This window comes from Anolis carolinensis, chromosome 6 (assembly GCF_035594765.1).
Source record: "Anolis carolinensis isolate JA03-04 chromosome 6, rAnoCar3.1.pri, whole genome shotgun sequence".
In the NCBI taxonomy this organism is placed as follows: Eukaryota; Metazoa; Chordata; class Lepidosauria; order Squamata; family Dactyloidae; genus Anolis; species Anolis carolinensis.
The window spans coordinates 102,590,305-102,615,654 of record NC_085846.1 but is presented as its reverse complement, the minus strand read 5'-3'; the positions used below and the strand labels follow the sequence as shown (position 1 = coordinate 102,615,654).

At 40.7% G+C, this 25,350-nt stretch overlaps 1 protein-coding gene across 2 annotated transcripts in view; it reads left to right on the top strand.

Annotated features, from left to right (window-relative positions):
- nrp1 (neuropilin 1) overlaps nt 1–25,350 on the top strand; it is a 169,164-nt gene that overhangs the window by 127,375 nt on the left and 16,439 nt on the right. The window contains exons 10-12 of one of the 2 annotated variants that reach the window (XM_003221986.4): nt 6,857–7,001; nt 8,362–8,445; nt 19,775–19,834. In XM_003221986.4, the coding sequence (XP_003222034.1) occupies nt 6,857–7,001; nt 8,362–8,445; nt 19,775–19,834 (289 nt within the window). Of the gene's footprint in view, nt 1–6,856; nt 7,002–8,361; nt 8,467–19,774; nt 19,835–25,350 lie in introns of both variants that reach the window. The other variant, XM_003221987.4, reaches the window with a different exon arrangement.

Genomic DNA, 25,350 nt, shown 5'->3' with positions numbered 1-25,350 from the left:
TTAAGATGCTGGTGAATTTTAAAACAGGACCTAGGTATTTTTAAAATGTTAATCGAGCTTGGCTGTACGCAAGGGTAACTACATTGATTAAAATAATAAATTAAAAGTAGTTTTGCTTCTTGAATTGAAATGCAGCCTATTCACTATCTTGCTTGAAGTCGAGCACAAGACAATAGATTTTGCAGTAGCAACTAGCTGCACTGTACAGTTGGTTCAATAAATGTTTTCATTATTTTTCTGTACAAGATATTCAAGGAGACTCAAGCTGAGAAAGTGCAATGAGGGCAACCACAATGGTAAAAGGTGTGTTTTAGGGAGAAGAGGGCAAGAAGCCGTATGATAGCCATGTTTTAATAATTGAAAGGGTGTCATATTGAGGAGGGAGCAAGCTTGTAATCTGATGCTCCATATATTAGAACACAGAACAATGAATTCAAACTACAGGACAAGAGATTCCACCTAAACATTAGGAGAAACCTTCTGATGCTAAGACTGTTCACAAATGGAATGAGCTCCCTTGGACTTCAGTGGGATCAACTTCTTTGGAGTTTTTAAACTAGCAAAATCAGTAGTTCTCAGAAGTGTGCTCCACGGAGCCCTTGGACTCTGCGAAGCATACTGAGGGGCTCTGTGGTTTCTTCCTCCTCCCTTCCAAGCTGTCTTTCTTCTTTTCAACTTCTCCCCATTCCCTGCCTCCCTTGCCTCCTTGCTTCCATTACCCCATTTCCCTCCCACCACTCAAGGGATTCTTTTATTGTGCTTTTCCTGCATGGCAAAGGGGGTGGGACTGGATGGCACCTGGGGTCTTCCACTAAAATGCTGTTAAATTCATGTTCGTTAAAATTGTTCTTCATTTTAAATATGGTATTGTTCTTTCTTTCCTTTTTTCACTATAAGTGAGATATGTACAGTGTACATAGGAATTTGTTCATGGTTGTTGTTTTTTTTTTTCAATTAGTTCACACAGACACTCTCAATCCATTTGCAACTGGCCTGGCCCATCTGTCAAATTTTAAAACACAATACGTCAAAAAGTTTTGCCCATGCCTGATATATATACATTATATATAACACAATATATAATACACTATATTAAACTTTCTTGGGGCTCCATGAGAAACCTTTACTCCGTGGCTGAAAAAGTTTGAGAATCCTTGGACTAGAATGTCTTGATTCCTGCAAAGAAGGGGTTTGGTCCTTGTTGTCTCTTCCAATTCTGTGTTTCTGTGATTATTTGAATAGCATGTATCCTCCATTATGATAGATGCTTCAGTTGTTGCTTCAGTCAGTATTACTCCAAAAACCAGTAACTCTATTACAGCTGCTTGTCTCAGCTTTTTCCACGACTTGGAGAGTGGTCTTATTATAATTTTCAATTGACTCAAAATTCAGCACCTCGGAAACTCTTGAACAGGATACTAGCCATTGTTAGCAACCACACCTGAATTTATACACACACACACACACACACACACACACAGAGCAGTGGTCCAAGGAACACTGGAATGTTCAATGGAGCCATAGCATATGCAGAGGCAAGGTTTAGTCATTCCAAGAAAAAAAAATCCCAAGCAGTTGTCAGGATGTAAAATAATGCTTCCGCTGGTATCAATGGCATTGTTTCCCCCGTAGCTGTAATAACTGCAGAGGTGGAGCCAGTTTTTATTCAGGGGAAAAACCTTTCGTACCAGCACAGTGAAATCCTGATGAAAACCGTAGGCGTGCCATATCAATTTTTTAAAATATTTTTATAACACTAAACAAATTTACAAGTTACCTTCAGCTGCAGTTGGTGGCTTCCATGTTAGTAGAGTGGTGAATACACTTTGGGTTCTAGTATCAACAATGCTGAACCCTATCTGCTAATTTGTTCTGGCACTTTGATAGCCTTTTTAAAGTTTTGCATAGTTTTGCTGCCACCATTAAACTTATTTGGAAGAAAAGGGAGTTTATAAGGAGGTAGGAAAATTTTCCACAAGAGGATGTCTTCCATACAGCATCACAGATGCTGCAGGAATACTGCAACCTCTATAGGGCCTTGTATACAGCCTCTGTATAAATGCTCTCTCCCAACAACTGTTTGGGCTGTTTTGTTGCTCTCAGCTTAGACCTATAGTAAAAATACACAAAAGTAAGTTTTCCAGAAAATCCTATTGTTTTGGTACAAAGTTAGAGCTACTAGAGTAATGGCACCATACACCTCACTCGCACAATATGAACTTCCTTCCTCTGCTCCAGTTCCCCCTATACAATTAGCAAGCTGTAAACTTTCAAAGCATCTTGGTCCTTCCAGAATGCTTCAGAGAAAACTACGGAAGAGCAAAACCTGCTTGCAGTTTCCTTTCTCATGTTTAAATTATTTTGGTTCTCTCAGTCACCCAAGATGTCCATCAAGCATTTTAAGTTTTAGAAATGAGTGAAAAGAACCTTTACCAAGTGCATGTAATTGTGTTTTACTTTAAATTCACTTCCATCTAGAAATCCCAGTTAGGTTACGTAAGTGCAAGAATGTTAAATAGAGTGATTTTACATCATATTCACAATAATTTTCAATAAGTGGTTTAAAAAGTTATCTTGGTTTGTGGTTACAGTCTCTCTAGACAAATTGTGGTTGGTTTGGTTTTATTCCTTTTTCATTTATTTCAGGCTTCAGGCTTATAATACATATTTTATAATTCTGTATATTTTTCATCACATAAAATATATGGACCAAATGGCCCTTGAGATGCAAAGACATACTTTGGCAGGTTTTGGATTGAAGGGAGATACAGTCTCAGGGTATTGAAAACAATATTTTATTCTTGCAGTTAGTCTTATGCATTTAAGTTTAGTAATATTTAATGACTTTCTTCAGGGAATACAACTTTGAAGCTGCCAACAGGGATTCCAGAAAGAGTGTCTCCAAAACGTATCCCTGCCAATTGAGAGTTTGAGAAGACCTCCTGTTAGGCTGAAATGCATTGAACTAATTGCAAGAACAAAATATTTTTTCCACACATTGAGACTTTGTCCTTCTCCACATCTTTTCTAATGAGTGTTGACAGTCCACTTTTCTTTTGGGATTTTGAATTGAACCAACTCCCAAAGTATTTCACTTGAAGTCTAAAATGACAAAACTGCTCCCTAGTCATATTGGAATGTTTGGGGTTGGTTTTTGTTTTTTGTTTTTTTTTTGGGGGGGGGGGGGTTGCATTAATAGCTCTCTATAGACTTCATGAATCTTTCTCTTCCAATCATTTGCCATTACCTCCCCTCTTCTTTTAGTATTTTGCAATTATTATTGGACATGTCCCCTCTGTCCTATTTATGATAATCTGGAACCACAATCTCATTCCTCTTTTGGAACCTCTAAAAACTTCCCTTTTTCTTGGTAAGATAATTCACTGGTAGAACAGCTGTAGCGGGTTCAACCTGTGTCATCACCAGTTAAAAAGTGAGATTGGATCATCTACATGCCAAGAACTGTCCTTCAGAGACCCTGCAAGGGCACTACTAGTCGGAGTAGATGAAAACTTGAAAAGGTTACTTTAAGATTATAATTCCCAATATCTCACATCTATCTTAGCCACTGAGGGATTCAGGGAGTTATAGTCAAAATGTAAGTCTTTCAGGCTCTGGACTAGATTTTTATGGCTGGTGATGTAATACCTGATTGGATACTAGTAACCAACACAATGCTTGATTACATAATTTAATATAAGATAGCTTCATTTTTCCCTGTTATCAATATGTTTTCAGTGTCTTTGAAGGAATCCAATAAACCTAGCAGTAAATGAAATAATATCATCTTTCCTCTCCTTACTCCATTCTGAAATGATTGGTGCATATGAATGAACAGTGATAATTAAATCACAGATAGGTCTAGACTACACAGCTGACACAAGACAATGATTCAGTTTAATTAGGATTCAAGGGACCATTAAATGACTATTGAATTATGTGCCTGTGTGACAGTACATCATTCTGAAACCTTTTATAGAAAAGTTTCCATTATTACATATTGCTGTTTAAATGATAATTAAAGCTAGATTCCATAGTTACAATTGCCTGCACCTATGCTGTAAATAGCATTCCACTTCAAAGCCTGTTCAAAACAGGGGGCTTTTGTGATATTTGAACCAACATTTGACTGTAAAATAAATCCTAATAACTCTGAATTAGTTAGAGATAAATAACCACTCCCTCCCAATCCTCTTTAATGAGATGTATTTACTGAATGCTCTTAAGAAATCGACTGATTCCATTAGATTTTGAGACACTGAGACTGTAGTCCTAAACATAGCTTTTCAATACGTTTATATCTGAATAAATGGGGATTTCTGGAATAAATGCACAGTATTTATTATGTCTGAATAAGTAGTTGTACTACACAGAATTAATGTAGCCCAGTTTCTACAACCTTCGTTCTAGTGCCCAATCTGGCAAATGTTGGCTTATTATTCCTTTATGCATTTCCATCTTCAATTACTATCCAACAATTTTCCTTTTAAATTACAGATTTAAACCAATATATACACCCTCATCACATTGGGCTTTAACATGGGCAACCCCTGCCTTCTGAAGTGAGCAGAATTCTGAGAAATGTAGTTTAGGGCAGGGCCTTTTGAATTTTTTGCCACAGAGGTCCTCTCCTACCCAAACTACATTTCCCAGAATTCTGTCCGCATTAAAACCTTAATGGGATGAGACATTTAAAATGCAAATAGTAAAAATCACACGTAATTGTTTTGCACAGAAAGCAACATTTTCTGTGCAGAAAAGGCTGTAGTTGGCAAACTTTTTCAATGTTAAATTCTTATGCTTATTTTGTGTAGTGGGATTGCTGTGTGAATAGCATTTTTCTGCAAAGGAAATAGCTATTTTCTGCACAGAAAAAAATGTTAATTACTGCATAGGAAATTACCTTTCCAGCACAAAACAATTGCATGCCCAGGGAAAGCAGGATTGCTATGTGAACAACATTGGGCTGCTTCTGAATAGGAAGCACAACATGCAGGCAAGCCCCAAAGCTTCAGGGAAGTTCTAGAGCATCCTGCAACTTTTAAAAATATGGGACAAGGGCATGTTCAATGGCCTTCTCCAGCACTGAGTCCTATGCATCATGTGGGTGCCATGAGGTCCATCCACCCCCATAATGACTCAATTGGGCCCTGTAGATGGACCCTTAGAGCTACGGATCTGTTGCTCCCCTGATCTTTCCTTTGAGTTGGTGGAGCTTCGGGGATGCATAGTGCATAGCATAGAATCATCCTAAGGACCACATAGGCTGACTTAGTGGGTCAAAATTTCCTCATGGACCAGAGGTTTACCATTTCTGATTTAAGGTGCATCTACACTTTAGAATTAATTCAACATAACACCACTTTAATTGCCATGGCACAATGCTATGGAATCTGGGGGTTTGTAGTTTGGTGAGGCACCAGCACTCTTTGGCAGAGAAGGCTAAAGACCCTGCACAATGAAAGCTCCCATAGTTCCATAGCATTGAGCCATGGCAATTCAAGTGGTGTCAAACTTTAATTCCTCAGTGTAGATCCACCCTTTCTCTATATCACCAAAGGATAAACACAGTGAATAAATAGTGACACAATAGTTTGAGAAGTCAGTATATTAATATACAAAACTGGTGCCATTTCTGGAATTGCTAGAATCTAGTGCATTCCTATACATTCATTTTGATGGAGAAACTAGTAATACAAACAAAGTATAAGAACAGTAATTGGTCTTTTCCTGTAACAACCCCCCCCCCCCCCTTTCACATTTACTATGGATGAAAAGGAAGTGCAGTCTGGGTGTTTTTTCTTCCCCTCTTTTGTCCCCTACTTTCTTGGTTTCTGGGTCATTAAGAAGGAATGTGCTGTTCTGCTCCTCAAGGACTTCAGTTTATGACAGCTGAAGTGCTTGTCAAAGTATAGTATGGAAGAAGGAAGATTAAAATCTGGAGATTCCCTAAAATGCCATTATTTTTTCAGTCTAGATTCCAAAAGACTGTGATTGTAATCAAGCCAACCTTTGTTCAAAGAAATGTAAAACATATGCATATGTTTTACATTTCTTTTCTCCATATTTCTGTGCATCTTTCATTTCTAAGGAGCCTAGGTTTGACTAGCTTGTGCAGGAATAGAATTTAGAATTTCTCATAATACAGAATCAAAAGCAGTAATGTCAGGTAAATTAAGACAAAAGATTTTGGGAGATTCCAGCATCAGGATTACGGCGCTGATAAAACTTACATTTTGATGATAGTATCATCAAATACTGGCTATAGGTCATATGCATATGATTAACCTCTAAAGTGGGAGTTGTAACATACTAAAGGGTGCTTCATACATTGCAGAAGTAGATTACATGAAGAGTGAGGAATGTCAGGTTTGTAATCAGATCTTGGACATGTTAAGAAGTAAAAAGAAAGTATGTATCAAAAGCATAGATTTTAAATTGTATATGCAATAGATCATGGATTTTAATTGTTTAATAGAGCAAAATTCAAAAGGGTGGCCTTAAATTAGTTCCATCCTGACTGAGGTTTGTGCTGCGGAGATACCAGCAGTGCAATAATGTCCATGAAAAATGCCTCTATGGTTGACTTAATTCTCATGCACCTTCAAAAAGGACTGAACGTAGTAACCATATAAGCAAATAGCTTTTCCTAGGATTTGTTTTACAGGAATCAGTCTTACCCTACTATCTCTAAAGATTAAATTGCATCTTTGCAATACGACCAAAATGTGCCGGCCTCTTGGCAAGTGGAGAGAGTCGGAGTTAAGGTTAGAAATATTAAAAATCTTAGTAGGTTGTACACTTGCCATGTGGTTATTAAACAAAATGTGTTTGTGTGTGCATCTACCCTCTGCAGGTATTTGAAGGCAACACTAACTATGATACTCCTGAACTCCGTACCTTTGAACCTATAACAACCAGATTCATTCGTGTTTATCCTGAAAGAGCCACCCATGGTGGATTGGGACTGAGGATGGAACTACTGGGCTGTGAAATTGAAGGTAATTACACAACCTAAGATTAATCTGTAGACAGTAATTACTTTCCTGCATGTAGTTCTGCTCATGATACCACAGAGTGAGATACATTTGGTTTCTTGCTTGTCTAGTAGCCATTATTATTATTATAATTATGATACCCCTTACATCTTTTCAATGTTTGTTAGATAGGATATACCACTGTCTGTCTATCACTATGACAGCAACATCCCATGAAATTCTGGAACAAGGACATTTATAATTCTCAGTGAGAGAGCTCTAGTACTTTACCAAATTACAAAACACAATATTCCATGACAATTGGGGTGGAATATAGCATTATATTACAATGATATAGTACAATATAGTAATTTAATGCTTATATTGTGCTATGCTAATAATATATTGTATGTTCATTTGATTTGTAAGCCGCTCTGAGTCCCTTCGGGGTGAGAAGAGCAGGATATAAATGTAGTAAATAAATAAATAAATAAATATCTTGGCATAATTATAGGAAACCTAACCCAGACTTTGCCTTTTGCTGGACACAGGTTGCTCTTGCTCTAGCAGGGGGTTCACCATTCATTACATTGGTGACACATCTCCTCGTACATAGTGGAGTTGCAGTACAGTATCACCCCATACCCACCAGGGATACATTCCCGTGTCCCCATGAATACCTGAAACCTCAGATAATAGCAAAACCTATAATTAGACCATACTTAGGATAGAAGCATACAATATAATAGCCATGGAAGACCTAAAAAGGTCCAAGAAGGAATATTTTTGAAGCATGGGCAAGTGAAACCAAGGACATCAAGTCAGTGGATAAGGAGATCATACTGTTCTCTTTTCAGCTGAGAGCTCTTATCTCTACAACAGGCACAATAAATTCAGATTCGACTTGGATTATCTGTTAATTCTACCAATGGGACCAATCATAGAATCATAGAATAGTAGAGTTGGAAGAGACCATTTCTGGGTTTGAGTGGAACTTAAAATTGAAAGTCTAAGATTGTTATTTTAGCCTACTTAAAATTTAGTAAGAATAAGGAATAAGTAATCTTTTCCAAGATAAACTAAGTATGTTTATTTCCAAGCTTCCAAATACCAACAATAATAGCTGTATCAGCTCCTGCTGCCTCCACATAAGCTTTTCTTTTACTGGATTCCCTGTTCTTTCCTCTCTGGTCATCATCTTGAAAACAACAGATCATGTTAATGGGAAGGTGAAGGACAGGGAATAGGAAGATGATAAAAAGGAAGGAAAGTTTCCTGTGCAAAGTGAAAGGTCTTGCTACTGTAAGACGCACTGCATTCATCATAGAGTCAACTCTTTGGTCCAAGAGTGTGTTTTAACTGAGTCACACTGGGTTTATTTCAGTACCTACTTCAGTCCCAACCACGGCTGACAGCAACCTTGTGGACGAGTGTGATGATGACCAAGCCAACTGCCACAGTGGAACAGGTGATGACTTCCAGTTGACAGGTGCAAAAATCATCCACATTTCACAGCAACACCATTTCCATTCACATCAACTGACAATTACAGTATTTAGTTGCCTTTATCACAGTCAGAGCATATTCTTTCAGTTTAGACAGGAAAGTGTGCTCGCAGTGCAAATCCATTCATTTTGATGTGTGTAAAAAAAAAATCAAGGCTTTCAGCCTGATAAAGAACTTTGAGTTGCTCACTTCTTTGCCTTTTAATCTCTTAATTAATCCGTTCGATTGCAGTCTCCTTTCTTTGCACCTTGGAGAGATAGTGAAGAAAGTATGGAATAAGGTACATTTTTGTTAAACAAAAGCTGCCACTCTTATTGTGTTATAACTCACTTTGGGTACAGCTGTGTAGAAAGGCAGTATCAAGATTAAAAAATTAAATTGAAATGAAAAGGAAACTCTATCTTTTTCCATCTTTTTTTTAACAACACAGCAGCCTCTGGGGGAAAAAACCCAGCTTGGATTTTCATTCTGAGTCTATCGGTTAAAATACGCTTCTACTGATTAACCCCCTGAAATTTTAGTTGATTAATCCACCAATTACAGATTGTAGTAAAATCTTAGGACTTTTAAATTTAATTTTAGCCACAATGTATAGATCAGGCATGTGCAAACTTTGGCCCTCCAGGTGTTTTGGACTTCAACTCCCACAATTCCTAACAGCCAGTAGGCTGTTAGGAATTGTGGGAGTTGAAGTCCAAAACACCTGGAGGGCTGAAGCTTGCTCATTCCTGGTATAGATTGTCAAATACTCAGGGATACCACCACCACAACCACCAAGATATAGCTAATTACTTTTTTATTTAGTGCTATGGGGATTTTGGCTGAGTTATATTTTTCCTTTTCTCAACACTGGACCTTCTACTCTGGGGTAGATTTTGTTCCATTTCCATTTAATAATGAGATCATTGGGACCGGGAGGAAATAACCCTGACTAAACTGAAATTGACCAGTGGTCCATCCTTCTTAATCCTTTGAAAAGACACAATGAAATCTATATACCGCTAGAAGGAAATAGAACCTGCAGAAAGCAGAAATCTCTCATGGGTTCATTTTTATGAAGACCAGAGTATATCTGTTTCTTTTATGTGCCATATAATGAGGTTGACTGAAGTAGCTATTTGGAACTCTCTTGTCCCAAAAGACTATATGTCTGAGCTGCTATGTAGGACCTCTTTACAACCAGACCTAGATACCTACAAATAAGTGACCTCAATTTCATTCTGTTATGTATTATTTTCACGATCACTCCCTGATGAGCTGGAAGGCTAAACATTTATAGTTGCCTATATATCCGTACAGCTTGCAAAGCTACATTTCTAACCCAATAAAATCTGGCAGTGCATACTCCAAGGAATTTAGATAACCTTCACCAGGTAGCAAAGGCGTTGTTCAGAAGCTTGGGGAGGGTCTTATTTCCCCTTTTAGTGGGCTATTAAACAGGAAGAGGGGGACCTACACAAACACAACACATTTTCCTAAATGCTCACAACAAAGCAATCTGTCCATTGTGGGGGCTTTTTACAATTTTTTTTTTTTTTTTTTTTACAAATTACAAATTAAAGTTGGTCACACTGACTTTATTTCTCATTTAGGCAGTAATCCAAAAGTAACAAAATGCTCTTCTGAATTTTAAAAACTATGGTTGCTTCAGTTTTGTGAATTCTGAAATACTAATTTTTAATACAAGATTTCATAATGTTACTTGGTGTAGATTGGGTCAGAGAGAGAGAGCCAATGTGGAGTAGTGGTGACTACGATTCATATCCCTGCTTAGTCATGTGAACCAACTTAGTGAGCTTGAATAAGTCACACTCTCTAAGGCAGGGATCCCCAAACTTTTTAAACAGGGGGCCTGTTCTGTCACGCACTGGGCCTGTGACTGACTGTCTGTTATGTAGGACATATGCTTTACGCCCAGCGGGAAGCCAGGGGCCTAAAAGAAGGGTTGTTGAGGAGTTTTCCTGAAAAGATGGCCTTGAAGTCTTTAAAGAAATAACAAAGTCTTTATTGACAAACAAATAATAAATCTTCAAGGAGTCTTGTCCCACAGGACAGGCGATAGGCTTTTGAATAACGGTGAAACCCTCTTATAACCCCTCCCAGGCTATCTATTATCTGGGCCTAGCTGGTCTGGGACCCACTGCCAACTCCCAAGTGCGTCTGGTTGTTGAGTAGACCTACCAGCTGAGGCTTTCAGATGTTTCTGTGCTGTAGTTCTGTATCCTGGGACGGTCAATATCCCTGGTATACTTTAACCCTGGTGCTCTTTAACCCCGGTGGTCTTTATCCCTGGAGGTCTTTAACCCCGGTGGTCTTTATCCCTGGAGGTCTTTATCCCTGGAGGTCTTGAAATAGGAAGCCTTTTACGGGACGAGCTGGTTTATGTCCTACAGCTGAGCTTCCTAAGAGAGACTAACTTAAAAATGGCTCCTTCCCTCCCAGAGCCCTGAACAGGGGGCGGAACCAAACTTAATGGTGATTGACAGGTGGCCTGTCCTATGGCTGCAAACATTTGCAGCAAGAAAGTAAAATAGAAGGTTCTGGTACAGCTGTACCAGCACACTCCTGGCCTAGATTTCTTAATGATGAGAAATCTACACTAAAACATTAACAAACCAATTTGGTAATGAACTGATTATACATTGAACAACAACACAATATCACAAATTGGTCTGTGTAAAACAGAAACATTGCCATTTTGGCACACTCTTAGTTTTACCTTCCTTACCAATCCGTCCGGACTTGGCAAGGTCTCTACAACTCTGGCCAAAGGCCATTTGAAACGAGGTAAGGATTTGTCTTTGAGAAGTACAATGTCTCCAACTTGGATGTTGGGTTTAGAGTCTTTCCATTTCCTGTGACTCTGGAGTTGAGCCAGGTACTCTGCCTTCCAGCGTCTCCAGAACTGATTGGCAAGAGTTTGAGTTTGTTTCCAGAGTGCTTTGTAAGATCCTTCAGGGACAGGATACATAATCTCCTGCCATTCAGATGTCTTTTGAGTTAAAATGGATGCAGGAGTGAGAAGCTGTGGGTTGTCCGAATCTGTGGTGATGGGCACCAATGGACGGCTATTTACAATGGCTGGCACCTCTGCCATCAAGGTGACCCGAACATCGTGGGTCAAATATTTACAGTTCAAAAACATAGCGTCCAGTATCTTTCTACACAAATCAATCATATGTTCCCACACCCCCCCCCCATGTGAAACGCATGCTGTACAATAAACAGCCATGTAACCTTTTCAGAACTCAAATGACTGTTGTTTACATAAACCTTAAATCTTTTAGTAGTGTTCCTTAAATATCCTAACACTACCATACTATCCGTATGGAAGAAAGTGTCTGAGAAGAAATGTGCAGTTTCTCTCCTAATTATCTGAACTATTTGGATGGCTAGCACGGCTGCACACAGTTCTAACCTAGGGATAGTGGTATTAGATGGAGCAATTTTGACCTTGGCCATAACAAAACCTAAAGCGCAAGAACTAGAGTCTCTTTGTCTTGCATAAGCCACAGCTGCAGTGGCTTTCTCTGAAGTGTCACAGAAAATGTGGAGTTCGGTGTGCAAGCTTTGTAAAGGGCTCCTGGCCATGAATTGACGCGGGATGCTCAACTGGTGTAGATCTTGCGCCTGGGCGTCTTCAAACCATAAAAACTTAAAAAACTTTCTATGCTCCGGTGTGACCAGGAACACATAAAACATTTTAAAGATGTCAGCGATGACTGCATACTTTGATTCCCTGAATCTTAGTATGACTCCAATAAGGCTGTCCAGAAGATCTGGTCCCTTCAAGAGCACATCGTTCAATGAGATGTCCTTGCATTTGGCGCTGGCGTCAAACACAATGCGCACCTTTTCCGGCTTCTGAGGGTGAGTAACCTTATGGAATGGAAGGAACCAAGACTCTTCTCTGTCTGAGCCAGGGCTGGATGGCTCAGCATACCTTGCTGTGAACATGTCGTCCATAAACTGAACGATTTGCTGCTTGGTCTTGGGATCACGCTGCATCTTGCGTCTCAAAGACTGCAGTCTCTTCTCTGCCACCTGTCTGTTGGAAGGTAGCGTAGGCCGGTCTGCTTTGAAGGGTAAAGGGGCTATCCAATTCCCTTCCTCACTAAGGGTGACCTCGGAGTTCATGATGTTCAGGAACGCTTGCTCGTCTCGGGAGAGCGCTGTGTTCTCGTCATCCCGGGATACGTCGAAGATGGATGAGAACTCAGATGAAACTCCTTGGCAGCAGACAGAGATGTGACTGAGGCAACTCTGCATGAGGGTGACTCTGCCACAGCTGAGAGTGTTTGGCTGATCTGGACACAAAGAAGATGGAGGATGCATTCTGTCGACACATACAGGTCCCTGTATGGTCCATCCTAAAGGAGTCTTCTGTGCCAAGGGTGCACCAGGAGGAACTCTCTTTTCAGCCCGGACGCTCATCAGGCTTGGGCAGTTGGATCCGATGAGCAGGATGATGTCGATGCCCGGCTCAAAGGGAGGAATGAGGTCCTGTAGTCAGGTGAGGATGCGCTTGCACCACTTCTCTGGTAGCAATCTGGTCCTTATTTCGTGGGATGGACGCACACTCAATAAGGTCAGGTAACTCAAAATGAATGTCTTTGCCACATGGCGAAATGATAAATCCAGAAGCAACACGGCCCTGTCTTCTTTGTTTGCCCGTACAAGTAGAAATACAATAGTCAATAGTCTTTGATTGCCCTTTGAAGAAGCTGAAGAAGTCAGGGGTGGCCAGTGAACCGTCACTTTGGTTGTCAAGGGCCACGTACATTCTCTTCTTGATCCATGGCTTGCTGGCGGGATAGACATCTGCCAAACAGATGGGATGGCAAATCCTAACTTTCTTTGGGCTGCCGCACAGCTGAGTGCAGGCCACAGAGGGTGCCTCAGTGCCCGATGAAGGTTCAGCTGAATCTTCTGGATGCACTTCTGGGGGGCATTGACTGGTTGCTCCGCTCTTGACCTTGAAGGGCACGAAGTCCTTGTCGTGCATCGCTGAGCAATGTCTGACGGATTGGCACACCTCGCATTTTACCTTTTCTTTGCATGACTTTGATTGGTGGGGAGTTGTACCGCAGCACCTGAAGCAGATCCTGGATTTCTTGAGGATCTTGACTTTGTCTGGGTGAGGCTTTTTGGCAAACTCTCTGCAGTCGGCCAAACTGTGGGGCTTTGCGTGCAGTGGGCACAAAACTTCTTTTGGTGTCATCTTGGCATCAGGTAGAGACGGGATGGTCTCCGTAGTCTTGACGGCGATGTTTCTTTTGGTGCCACTGTCCTTTGCAGGTTCCTTGGGTTCTTTGATGGGCCTATCTGTCCTTGGAGCCCCATAAAGAGTTGGAAATCCTGTCTGTGGGTCATTAAATTGCATGGCGGCATTTGTAACAAAATCCACAAGATGAGTGAATGGTGGGTAGACCTGATGATTAGCCTGCTTGTATCTGAAGACTTCCCTGCCCCATTTTTCCTGCAAGAAAAAGGGCAGTTTTTGAGTGATGGCAGTTTGGGACAAGTGCTGGTCCAGGCAGGCAAACCCTGGAAGCTGTGGGTTTCCCTTAGCTGACTGAAGCTCAACCAATAAGTCTGATAGGTCCCAAAGCTGTTCAAAGTCCTTAGGTTTGAGCACCGGGAACTTATGAAGTCTGTCCATCAGCGAGGCTTCAATTTGGGTGCTGGACCCATAACGCTGGTTAAGCCTTGTCCATGCAGTGTCCAGTGCTCTTTCTGGTTGGTCGATGAGGGCTGAGAAGATTCTTCTCACCTGGTGGGCTGATGTTGGACCAAGCCAGGCAACCATAAGAGTTAGTTCCTCTTCAGAGGTAAGTCTTAAGTTCTGTATGGCACGCTGAAAGGTCTTCTTCCAAAGTAGGAAATCTTCTGGCCGGTCAGAGAATTTCTCCACACCTTTGTCCCTCAAATCCTTCTTCGGGTTTCTAAACAGAGACTCAAGCTGTGACTGAGGAGTCTGAAGAAACGGAAGGGGTGTTTGGTCAGGGGTAAAGGTGAAGTTCTTCTCAAAACTAGAAGGTCCCTTCAGAGGAACATCTGTGATCTCAGGTATGGGCGAAACCCTAGTTTCTATTGGCCTCGCAACCTGAGTTGGTGGCTGTGGGCTCCTGGCCCTGGATTCTTCGACCTGCCTGCGTGGCATGATGACACTGTCCACCTGCACCAGCTTGTTGTCTTGGAAGCCAACGTGGGCTGGCAGAAGAGGTGTGGTTGGTGGTGTTGGTAAACGGTTGAAGTTTTCCTGAGACAACTCTCCTTGCAGAGCCTTCGCCAGGATGTTGGCACGGACCCTTTTCTGAGCTGCCTCCTGTTGAATGCGTGTGAGCTTTAACTTTGCTTCTAATTCAGTTTGAGCCTGCTCGAAGTTCAGGCTTAGCTCTGCTGCTGCTGCCTCAGCTTCCGCCTCGAGGATCTTCTCCTGCAGCTCCATGCGCTTGGCTTCCTTGTTGTAGAAGGCCGCCATCGATGAGGAGCTGCTCCTTGAAACAGAAGATCCAGGCGCAGAGTTATGTCTGCTGCCAAACTTCTTGCTGGGGTGGCTGTGTTTGCTATGGGCAGACATGCCTCCCTGACTATCCTTCAAACTTAAGGCCTGTAGGGAATGTTTAAGGAGCTCGGGGCTCACACTACGGGTGGGTGTAGCTTGACCATCTTTGTCCCTTCTGGGGGAGGGGCTGAAGTCAGCTACATGAAACAGGTGTGCATAACTTAGTTCCCTATGTTTAACACTATTTAGAAACTGTAGAGCTCTAAGATCTGCTTCCTGGTTGTTTATTTTGCCAAGCACCTGTGTGATGCCATCCACTAGGGCTCTCCATTTGTTAATCAGAACCTTGATATTTGCCCTGATACATTGAGAGTCCCTAGTGTCTTTAGAACCTTCTAGATGACCATCAAGGTTGACAATAGAAAGCCAGACGCTTTCAGCCTTATTTGTCAGCTGAGCCTCTTCTAGCAAAAGCAGGTCTAAAGCCTTTTGGGTAGGATGAATTGAACCCTGAGATCTCAAACTATAAGCTTTTCCCTCTGATTTTGCAGAGCCTAGGGTATGAGCCATAATCACAAATTAAGCAAACCAAATGGCAATGCAGTTACAAAGCACACTCAAAACTTATTACTTTAAATCAAGAAATAAGAACTCAGCAATAAATCAGTTGCAAACCAAACTCCTGCAAGCACCAAGGAGTTTGCAAAACCCCTTTTTGCAGGCACCTGGTAGATGAAGTAGCAAGCACTGTACAGACTTAGTCCTGTTGCTACTGGAACAAAATGTTGCAATTTGCTGTGGAAAGCTTGCTTCTGCAGAGCGAATGTAGCAAATGCTGTGCAGGACTTGCTTCTGCAGGGCTGGAACTCTGCAAATGTAGCAAACTGTGAGGCCTTGCTTCAAAAAGGGCGGGAAAGGCTTGCTTCTGTTGCTGGAGCAAAATGTTGCAAACTGTTGTGGAAGGCTTGCTTTTGCAGAGGCTGCTGCAAATGTAGCAAACTTGGAAGAAAGGAGGAATGCACCGGCCCCTCCCTTCTGGTCACATGGGCTGTCTTCCAAGATGGCCGAAAATGCAGGAACACATTCACATGGATAGCAGGTAATGGAGGCTTGGAATGGCCCTGAACTGGCTCCCTTATGCACTGTCTTTTAGCTTTTTCAAGTCCTTTACTTTACTCCCGGGTGGCAGAAGCCACCAGCTCCCTATTTCAATGTTCTGTCACGCACTGGGCCTGTGACTGACTGTCTGTTATGTAGGACATATGCTTTACGCCCAGCGGGAAGCCAGGGGCCTAAAAGAAGGGTCGTTGAGGAGTTTTCCTGAAAAGATGGCCTTGAAGTCTTTAAAGAAATAACAAAGTCTTTATTGACAAACAAATAATAAATCTTCAAGGAGTCTTGTCCCACAGGACAGGCGATAGGCTTTTGAATAACGGTGAAACCCTCTTATAACCCCTCCCAGGCTATCTATTATCTGGGCCTAGCTGGTCTGGGACCCACTGCCAACTCCCAAGTGCGTCTGGTTGTTGAGTAGACCTACCAGCTGAGGCTTTCAGATGTTTCTGTGCTGTAGTTCTGTATCCTGGGACGGTCAATATCCCTGGTATACTTTAACCCTGGTGCTCTTTATCCCCGGTGGTCTTTAACCCCGGTGGTCTTTATCCCTGGAGGTCTTTATCCCTGGTATTCTTTATCCCTGGAGGTCTTGAAATAGGAAGCCTTTTACGGGACGAGCTGGTTTATGTCCTACAGCTGAGCTTCCTAAGAGAGACTAACTTAAAAATGGCTCCTTCCCTCCCAGAGCCCTGAACAGGGGGCGGAACCAAACTTAATGGTGATTGACAGGTGGCCTGTCCTATGGCTGCAAACATTTGCAGCAAGAAAGTAAAATAGAAGGTTCTGGTACAGCTGTACCAGCACAGGGCCAGTTCACGGTCCCTCAGACCATTGGAGGGCCGGACTATAGCTGAAAAAAAAACTATAAACAAATTTCTATGCACACTGCACATATCTTATTTTGAAGTAAAAAATCCTAAACAGGAACAAATACAGCCTCAATGTTAATCATAATCATAATAAAAATAATAAAAAGGGTTGGATGCAGCACCCAGCCCTAAACGCTTGGGAACTTGTGATTTTGTAATATGAAATCCAGCATGTATATCTTGTTTGCTGTGTTATACTGTGTATTTGTGTCAATAATAATAATAATAATAATAATAATAATAATAATAATAAAGAGGATTGGAAGAGACCACTTGGGCCATTTAGTCAAGCCTCCTTCTGGTTTTGTGCACAAAAAGCACCGGCAAAGTACCCCCTTGATAATTAATTATTAATTAAATAATAATTAAAATACCATTATAAACAAGCAAAGCTTTGGAAGGCACGCACCGAGTGAGGGAGGAGGTGGGGGCCGGATAAATGGCTTTGATGGGCCGCATGTGGCCCCCGGGCCTTAGTTTGGGGACCCCTGCTCTAAGGTCCCATCTACACTGCCATGTAATGCAGTTTCAGAATGCAGTTGAACTGCATTATATGACAGTGTAGATTTATATGATCCAGTTTAATGTACTTAAATTGCATTCTGAAACTGCATTGTACAACAGTGTAGATCAGTGGTTCTCAGCCTGTGGGTCCTCGGGTGTTTTGGCCTACAACTCCCAAAAATCCCAACCAGTTTACCAGCTGTTAGGATTTCTGGAAGTTGAAGGCCAAAACATACGGGGACCCACAGATTGAGAACCACTGGTGTAGATGGAGCCTCAGATTCAGAAGGCGGCAGGGGCAAATGCCCTCTGAAAAAATATTTCCATGAAAATTCCATAATAGATTAGCCATAAGTCAGATGCTGAACAACTGGTTAGATTAGTCACATATAGAATCAATTGGATGTACAAGGCTATATGTTTGTGCAGTATCTATATATGATGAAAGACACACATGAACTTTAAAAACGACATTACTGCACAGCAGGTCAATGAATTTGTACATGTTGCCACTTACAAAGAAACCAGGGAGTACAAAGAATGTTTTAATCACCTCTAAAAATAATCTGGGGTGTTAAGGCATTGTGCTCTTCCAGTTCTATTAAATTGCACAAATCTAGAAAAGTGTAATTATCAAAGCACATCAACATAAACTTGCCTAAGTACATAATTGCAATTGAACTTAGAGCTAATTGCTTCTTTTTCTGACTCAATTAAGAATTTCTATTAGTAAAGACAAACATTGGTGCTACATGTCTATTTGGTCTATCTATCTATTGTTTTGGAGATGTAGATATAAATAACGTGCACATCTCACATCCCCATCACATACTTTATTACATCATTGCTACTGCCAGGCGCAGAAGTAAAGCAGCTTCATTAAACCCCATCACAATCATACTCACTGTAGCACTTCAGCGCTTCCCTGCAGGGCTGGGAGGAAGGCCTGGCTGGTAGTAATCAGCAGCTTACTGCTTGATACTGCTTTGGTTCTCCGTTTTAAAAAGGATGTTTTATTCTATATGTTTCAAAAAGAGAAAAGTTTGTCTTCCAAAACTATAGAAAAAATGGCTCAATATGTGAATGTGTATTAATAATGAAACACAGGTGTATTTACCTTGCACATTTATTTGGGGTGAAACAAGTTAAATTGTTTTCAAATTGCAAGCCATCTTGGGTCACAGTTTTGGGAGGAAAGGTATACTTAATTAATTAATTAGTTAATTAATTAAAAGCATTGCTTGCATGATTGGTCCTTATCCAGAAATAAGACTTTACGTACATCATTTTGATGTGAAACATCTGCACAAATCATTTGTCTCGCATCGGATGCAAGTGAAAGAGTGGTATGTGGCACCCACTCGACACTTTCCATGAGAACCCAAAGCTGCTCATAGGACAGGATTACTGCCATGGTTCCTAGATGAGGTCTGAACAATTTGGACATATTCCATCTACAATTAAAACCTAACTTAGGACCTGTCTACATAAAAAACCGATCTCACCTGGCATTGGTTGTCTACATGATGCATGGGGACTTACAGCAAGTCTCTTGGGTTTCTACCCTTAATCCAATTTTGCTCTGTTTTAGGCATAGTCTAGAGTTTGCAAGAATTTCTTGGGATATCCCGTGGATCTTTTGACATCTGGATAGTTGAATCAGGTTAATTGTCTAGTCAGATACCACTGCCGTGACCTTTTCATGGTGCAGGAAAGGGGATGGCTCATCCTCATGTCACTGCTGCTGGTCTCCACTGGCCACAGGGCTCCTTGCGAGTTATCAGAATGGGTCATTTACACAAGCAGCAAAGAGAGAATCACCCATAGATGCAGCCATAATGTCATTTTAGGTTTTGTTGATACTAAAGCCTTCACAGTTTAGTTCAGAGCATTATTATCTATCTATTTAAATATCAGCAGTGGTAAGAATAACATCAGAAAACACCGTGTCTGCATTCTGCACCTTTCTGTGTTCCACTCTCCTTTAATTGTCCAATGTCTCTGTCTTTGCAATGTATGTAATGAAATGTTAAATACAGGGTTAACTGTTAATAAGTTATCAGAAGATATCCATTTCTGCTGATATGCAGGATAACAACACTGGCAATACTTTTCATCAAACATCTCTCTTAAAAATGTGAACAAACAAGGTGTTATTGCTTCACCTGGTAGGATTAGGTGAATTCATGCCTGCATGCTCATATAGCTATGTGTACAAACAGAGAACTTTTATTATGATTTATGTGTCTATCTTAGCTGCTTTGTGTGACATACCATATGGAATTCCTTTTCAGGCAGTACCACAGCTATGATCACAGAAAGGTCAACAGCAATTGACACTACGGTGCAGCCAGGTATGGGTTTTTTTACTCATATAATTGTTACTGGTTACACTACTGTATATTTCACAATTGACTCTTGTGCCAAAGACAAATATAATGAATTGCAGGACTTTCTGGCTTTCTCTTCTTTCAAGTCTCTTAAGTATAAAGTAGCATCTGGTCTCCAAGCTCAGTACAGTAAATATTTTACTCCTTTCATCCACATGTATATGAAATGCAGAACTAACTTCCTGTCTGTATCTGCCCATGCCAAATTGTGACAGTACTAACAAAAAATTCACAGACTGAATCACAGCGTATAGGGGGTGGGAATCAAGCCTATCTATGCTACACTGTGTATTTGCAAACTGAAGAATAGTACTATAAAGAAATATAGAAACTATGTTTTTATAGGTTCTACTATTTTGCAAAATATAACCAAACAAAGCAGTGTTTGCAAACGTGAGGGTGCTATCCCATGCCTAAGTGTACACAAATCCCAGAATTAGCAGTTCTACACTCCTCTTTTCTAGCAAGAATTCTTAAAAAGAGGTCATGCAGACTGCTACCATAAACTTGGGCAGAAAGGAAAGTAGCTGTTGCTGGCAGCTGGTCCTGTTCCCTCAATCAATACAATAGCTAATAGCTTTTAATTTGCAGCTTCACAGAGTTTCATATTATGAATTCTGACTATTTTTAATACAGTAGAGTCTCACTTATCCAAGATAAACGGGCCAGTAGAACATTGGATAAGCGAAAATCTTGGATAATAAGGAGGAATTAAGAAAAAAAGCCTATTAAACATAAAATTACATTATTTTACAAATTAAGCACCAAAACATCATGTTTTACAAGAAATTGACAGAAAAAGCAGTTCAATACACAGTAATGTTATGTAGTAATTACTGTATTTACTAATTTAGTACCAAAACATTGCAACATTTACTACAAAAACAATGACTACTAAAAGACGGACTGCCTTGGATAATACAGAACCTTGGATAAGTGAAGCTTGGATAAGTGAGACTCTACTGTACTGGGGTTTGTTTGAGAAAGAAAAAAAAGTAAGTTCACCCAAAAGTTTCAGCATATAATCAGCATTTTTCAGTTTGTTGTGTTAATAATTATAGAGAGGGGAAAGGCCACTCTTCAGTTTCTCCCATTTCCTTTAAACCACAATCAGGCATAGGCTTCAAAGTAATTTATTAACAGGGTGTGGATATGTATACCAGGGTTTCCTTTACAATATGACACTGGAGAGGTTGCTACAAGCAAAAAAATAAATGTACTAACGATTATGCTCCCGGAAAGACAACAGTGTTACAGGCATGATCAGCCAAAAGAAAAAGTAATTAATTCCAAGGCTGTGTCTCTTAACCTCTGAGTTTCCATGTCGCATAGGTGAATATTTTCCTCTCCCTCAAAATATTTTCTTCCTCCTCAGTTTGTTCAGTCAGCATATGCTATTGTGAGAGACATCCTGTCCTCTCATTTCTTGAGACAAACACATTTATATCTGTTTTTACACCACCAAGATGTAAAAAAAAGGTTGTTCTGGCATTATAATTATAGTTGTGTTATTCATAGTAGGTCTGGAATCCTAAATATTAGACTAAATCCAATGTTACTTACATGGAGTAAATCCATGTTTTTATAGGCAAGAAATACTTGTAGCAGTTTTGCCAGTTCCTGAAATATAGCCTACAGCATCTGGTATTCATTGGTAGTCTCCCATCCAAGGACTAACCAGGGTTGACCCTGCATAGATGCCTTTAGGTTATTTATTTAAGTCTCCAAAAATGCATGAGATTTCTAAAGGTATATAAAAACCTGCACTCAGTAGGGCCCACATCACATTAGAGACTGTGACTTGTCTTTTCTCACCCTTAGAGCACGTAGTCTCCTGTGACCTCAGATTACATACCTAGAAAACTGCTTTTCTAATAGAAATTCTGCAGCCAGTGGAGCAGATGGATTCTTTGAACTCAAAAGTATATTATTTTTGATTTTGCAAAGACAAAGTGGTGCTCAGATCAGACAATTCTTTTTTACTAATGTTAGTGTCAGCATTTTATCTAAACCAGAATACTGTATTCTTTCTGGCAGAATCCTGCCACTGATTTGGGGCATTCTGTTCATTACTTTTTATGTAGACCAAATAGTTAGTTTAGGAAATCCCAGAGCCTCTTCCTATTTTACTATTCTCCTAAGAATAGTTTGTTTGTCTCACCCCAAAGATGTTCTAAATGGTTTGCAGCTATTTATCTGTCCTACAAACTGGAGAGGAAGCCACTACAAGACAGAAACAATTGCTGCATTGGCAGCTTTCTTATGAGGGCTCCTTCCACTTGGTATCTGTAGAGCAGCCACCTAATCTCAACCTTTGACTTTTATTTCTCACTACAGACGAGACATGATATCTCAAGCAGAACTTGGGCTGTGCTTTTTTCCTATGTGGTATGACATTCCCTGCTCCTAGGGGTAGTAGGTTGCTAGTCAATCATTTGTGTGAGTCACAGAGAACATGGAGAAGGAGTCCAGGTTGCTCATCTGAAAGTACAGTTCTTCACATGGTCATCTGTGAACTCACGCAACTCCAACTATCCTCCTGTTGTTTTGTGTGTTTTCTAGTTGTTACTAGTCTTGTGCATTTGGATGGAATCACTATCAGTTTCTATTTGAACCATTCATAAGGCCCCATTTCCATTTCTGTCTGCCGCTTCCGGAAACGGGCAACTATATGAATGACCTTTTCCGCCCAAGGTCCAAAAAAAATGAAGATTTTTCTGGCCTTGGGTGGCAAAGTGTCAGGGCTTACCAGACAGAACTTATATTCAAACAGGCCCAATACTCAGCTGTAGGCTCTGCTTGCTGGGCCTACAATCATCGAACTCTCAGTTGTAGGCCCTGCCTGCTGAGCCGACCAACATTGAGCAGGAAGGGCCTACAGTCAAGCGCTGAGCACTCAGGCTCGGCAGGCAGGGCCTATGAGCATCAAGAGCCGGCATTTGGCTGTAGGCTCTGCCAGCCAGGGCTTACAGCCAAGCATCAAAAATCAGCTGAACAAAGAGCTACCTTTCCCCCTTTTTTCTGTTTTGCTGCTCCTTTTGTTCCAAGGGGGTTCTACCGTTCTGTGCCATCTGAATGGACGGAACAACATAAAACCCCTAAAAAACCCAAATGAAATTGTATTCAGGCCCAACTCTAGTAGTTACCACTATGGCAAGGAGGAGAATATCTGGTCCTTAACATGCAGATGGACTGCAACACAGTTAGCCCTAACTAGCACAGTCAATTATAAAAATTGAGGAGAAATTATCACTATATAACATGGGGGTGGGGAGATATCTACTGGAAGAAATAAGGGCAAGGAATATTTCATAAAGAACTGCTAGCATTAGCTGAATGTCATTGACAATTGGAGGGTAACAGCCTGTTCAGCATTGTGGGCCAGGCTGAAGTTAAATTCCATACATGCTTTTTCCCTCCGTTCTTTCATGCAAGAACTGTAAATTCAGCACATGTCAAATTCACGTTCTTAAATTTAATCTTGCTTTTTAAGTGAATAAGCAAAGCATGTGTTCATTGAGAGCAGCAGAATGTACTGACTAGTGATAAAGAAGTACATCAAAGTGACCATACAAATCCAACATTTGGAAAACTGGGACTAGAAGTTTACTTTTTAAAAAAAGAACTAAAATTTCCCAGCAACCAACATCAAAAGCATAGGGCATAACATTTAAAAGTCCATGTCCAGGCTGTTCCCTGACAAACACCATTTGGAGCCCCAGCCCTTATGTGTGTTTCATCAGCATTAAGTCCTACAGGATTCAAAGAGACTAGCTCCCAAATAAGTGTGAATAAGAATGTAGCCTTAATCGTTTTCTAAGGCTGCTTTTCCACATTGTTCTCTTTAACAGCTGGCCCACTATAGCTCCTACTCACTCAGATCAATCAATGTTCTCCACACTATTTTGAAAAGTAACTTTTGTGGCGGCACAGCGGAAATTGCTCCATCAGGGTGCTGAGTGGCTGCCACTTGGTGACAGGTAACTTCCATGTGGGGTGCTTTAAAAAGGGCCTCCTTATGATGGCCATAATAACATAACACTTGAAAATGGCATTGATTCTCCAGAGTTTCAAAATGGATATGTGATTTGCTGCACCCTGTCCCTTATTACCAACAGTAGAACTGTCAAAATGTGTCAAAGCTCTGGACTAAGAAAGACGAATGGTCTCACAAAGAAGTCGCCTGCTGGATGTATCCTGTAGAGTATTAGCAATTCCAGCTGTGAGAAAGATGTGGCCAAGAAATGCAGCTGTTGGCTACTCTCACAGGCCAGATTTGTTTTAATTACACCATACCATATAGCCGTCTGCACTTTTAAAGAGATTTTGCGAGACCATCACCCATCAACTCTAATGTAAACAGCTTGTTAGGAAGTTGATGCCGTTGGCATTTATTGCTTTTTCTCTCTACTTCTGGAATATTCCAGAAACTATATGTTCTTTTACTAAGCAAAGCAGAAACAGTACTGAATAAGATTACTTTTAGCTGCATTAAACCAAGACAGTAGCTCTCTCATTAAGTATTGTTTGGATGGTGTGTCTGACGTTTTTCAAAGTGTTTTTCATCTAGTGAACTGTTCTTGAGTATTGCAGTGCACCAAGTTTGTAATAATAGCATGCTTGTCTTTGTGAAGGTATGTGTGTGTAAGTGTGTTGTGTAGGCAAATTGAAAGAATGTAAAGGTAAGGGGCCATTCAAATGTGCAAACACACTAATGAAAGGAATCCTCATCTAGCCCCTGTTTGTTTTCCCTCCAGTTCTTTAATGGACTTGAGGACTATACCAGACTTTTATACCAGACTTACCTTTTAGCTTCTCTTCCCCGCCCCCTGCCCCCCCCCCCCAAAAAAATCAGGAAGGTGGGGGCAGCTAAGCAAGGAAGATTATCATGGATTTTCAAACACCTGCTGCACCACAACAACACCTCTATCAGTATGAAGGCTATAACAGATTCTCACTCAGCTTCCCACCCCGCATTACCATCAGAGTCTTTCTCCTTCCTATGGGAAATGTAATAGTTGGATGGGCCCTGAATCTGGAGGGGAAGACTGATTAAATTTGATCTCCCTTATGGGGATGAATGATTTTATACAACACATTCTTAAAGGTGGGGTAGTTCTTCATGCCTGTGATGAAAGAGAAAGAAATGGGAAAGTAAACTTGAACTCTTTTTTCTGGTAGCTTTGACTCTGGCTACTATCAGCCCCTAGCACCCAACCCACTGGGGGTGAAAAAAGTGACCTATGTATGTTTGGAACTATGTACTTCCATGCACCTATATGTGTGTGAGTTTGTGTTGAAATCACAAAGAGAACATTGTAAATTAGCATCAAATTATTTCAATAACACATTCAAATAGCATTCTTTCTGCTTAGGAAAGGCAGACATCATGAGCAATGAGGATAGTTACTTTTGGTTCTGCAGAAGTGGTTATCTGATGTTTCATTCTCATGCTCAAACTATCTAGTAATATAAACTTG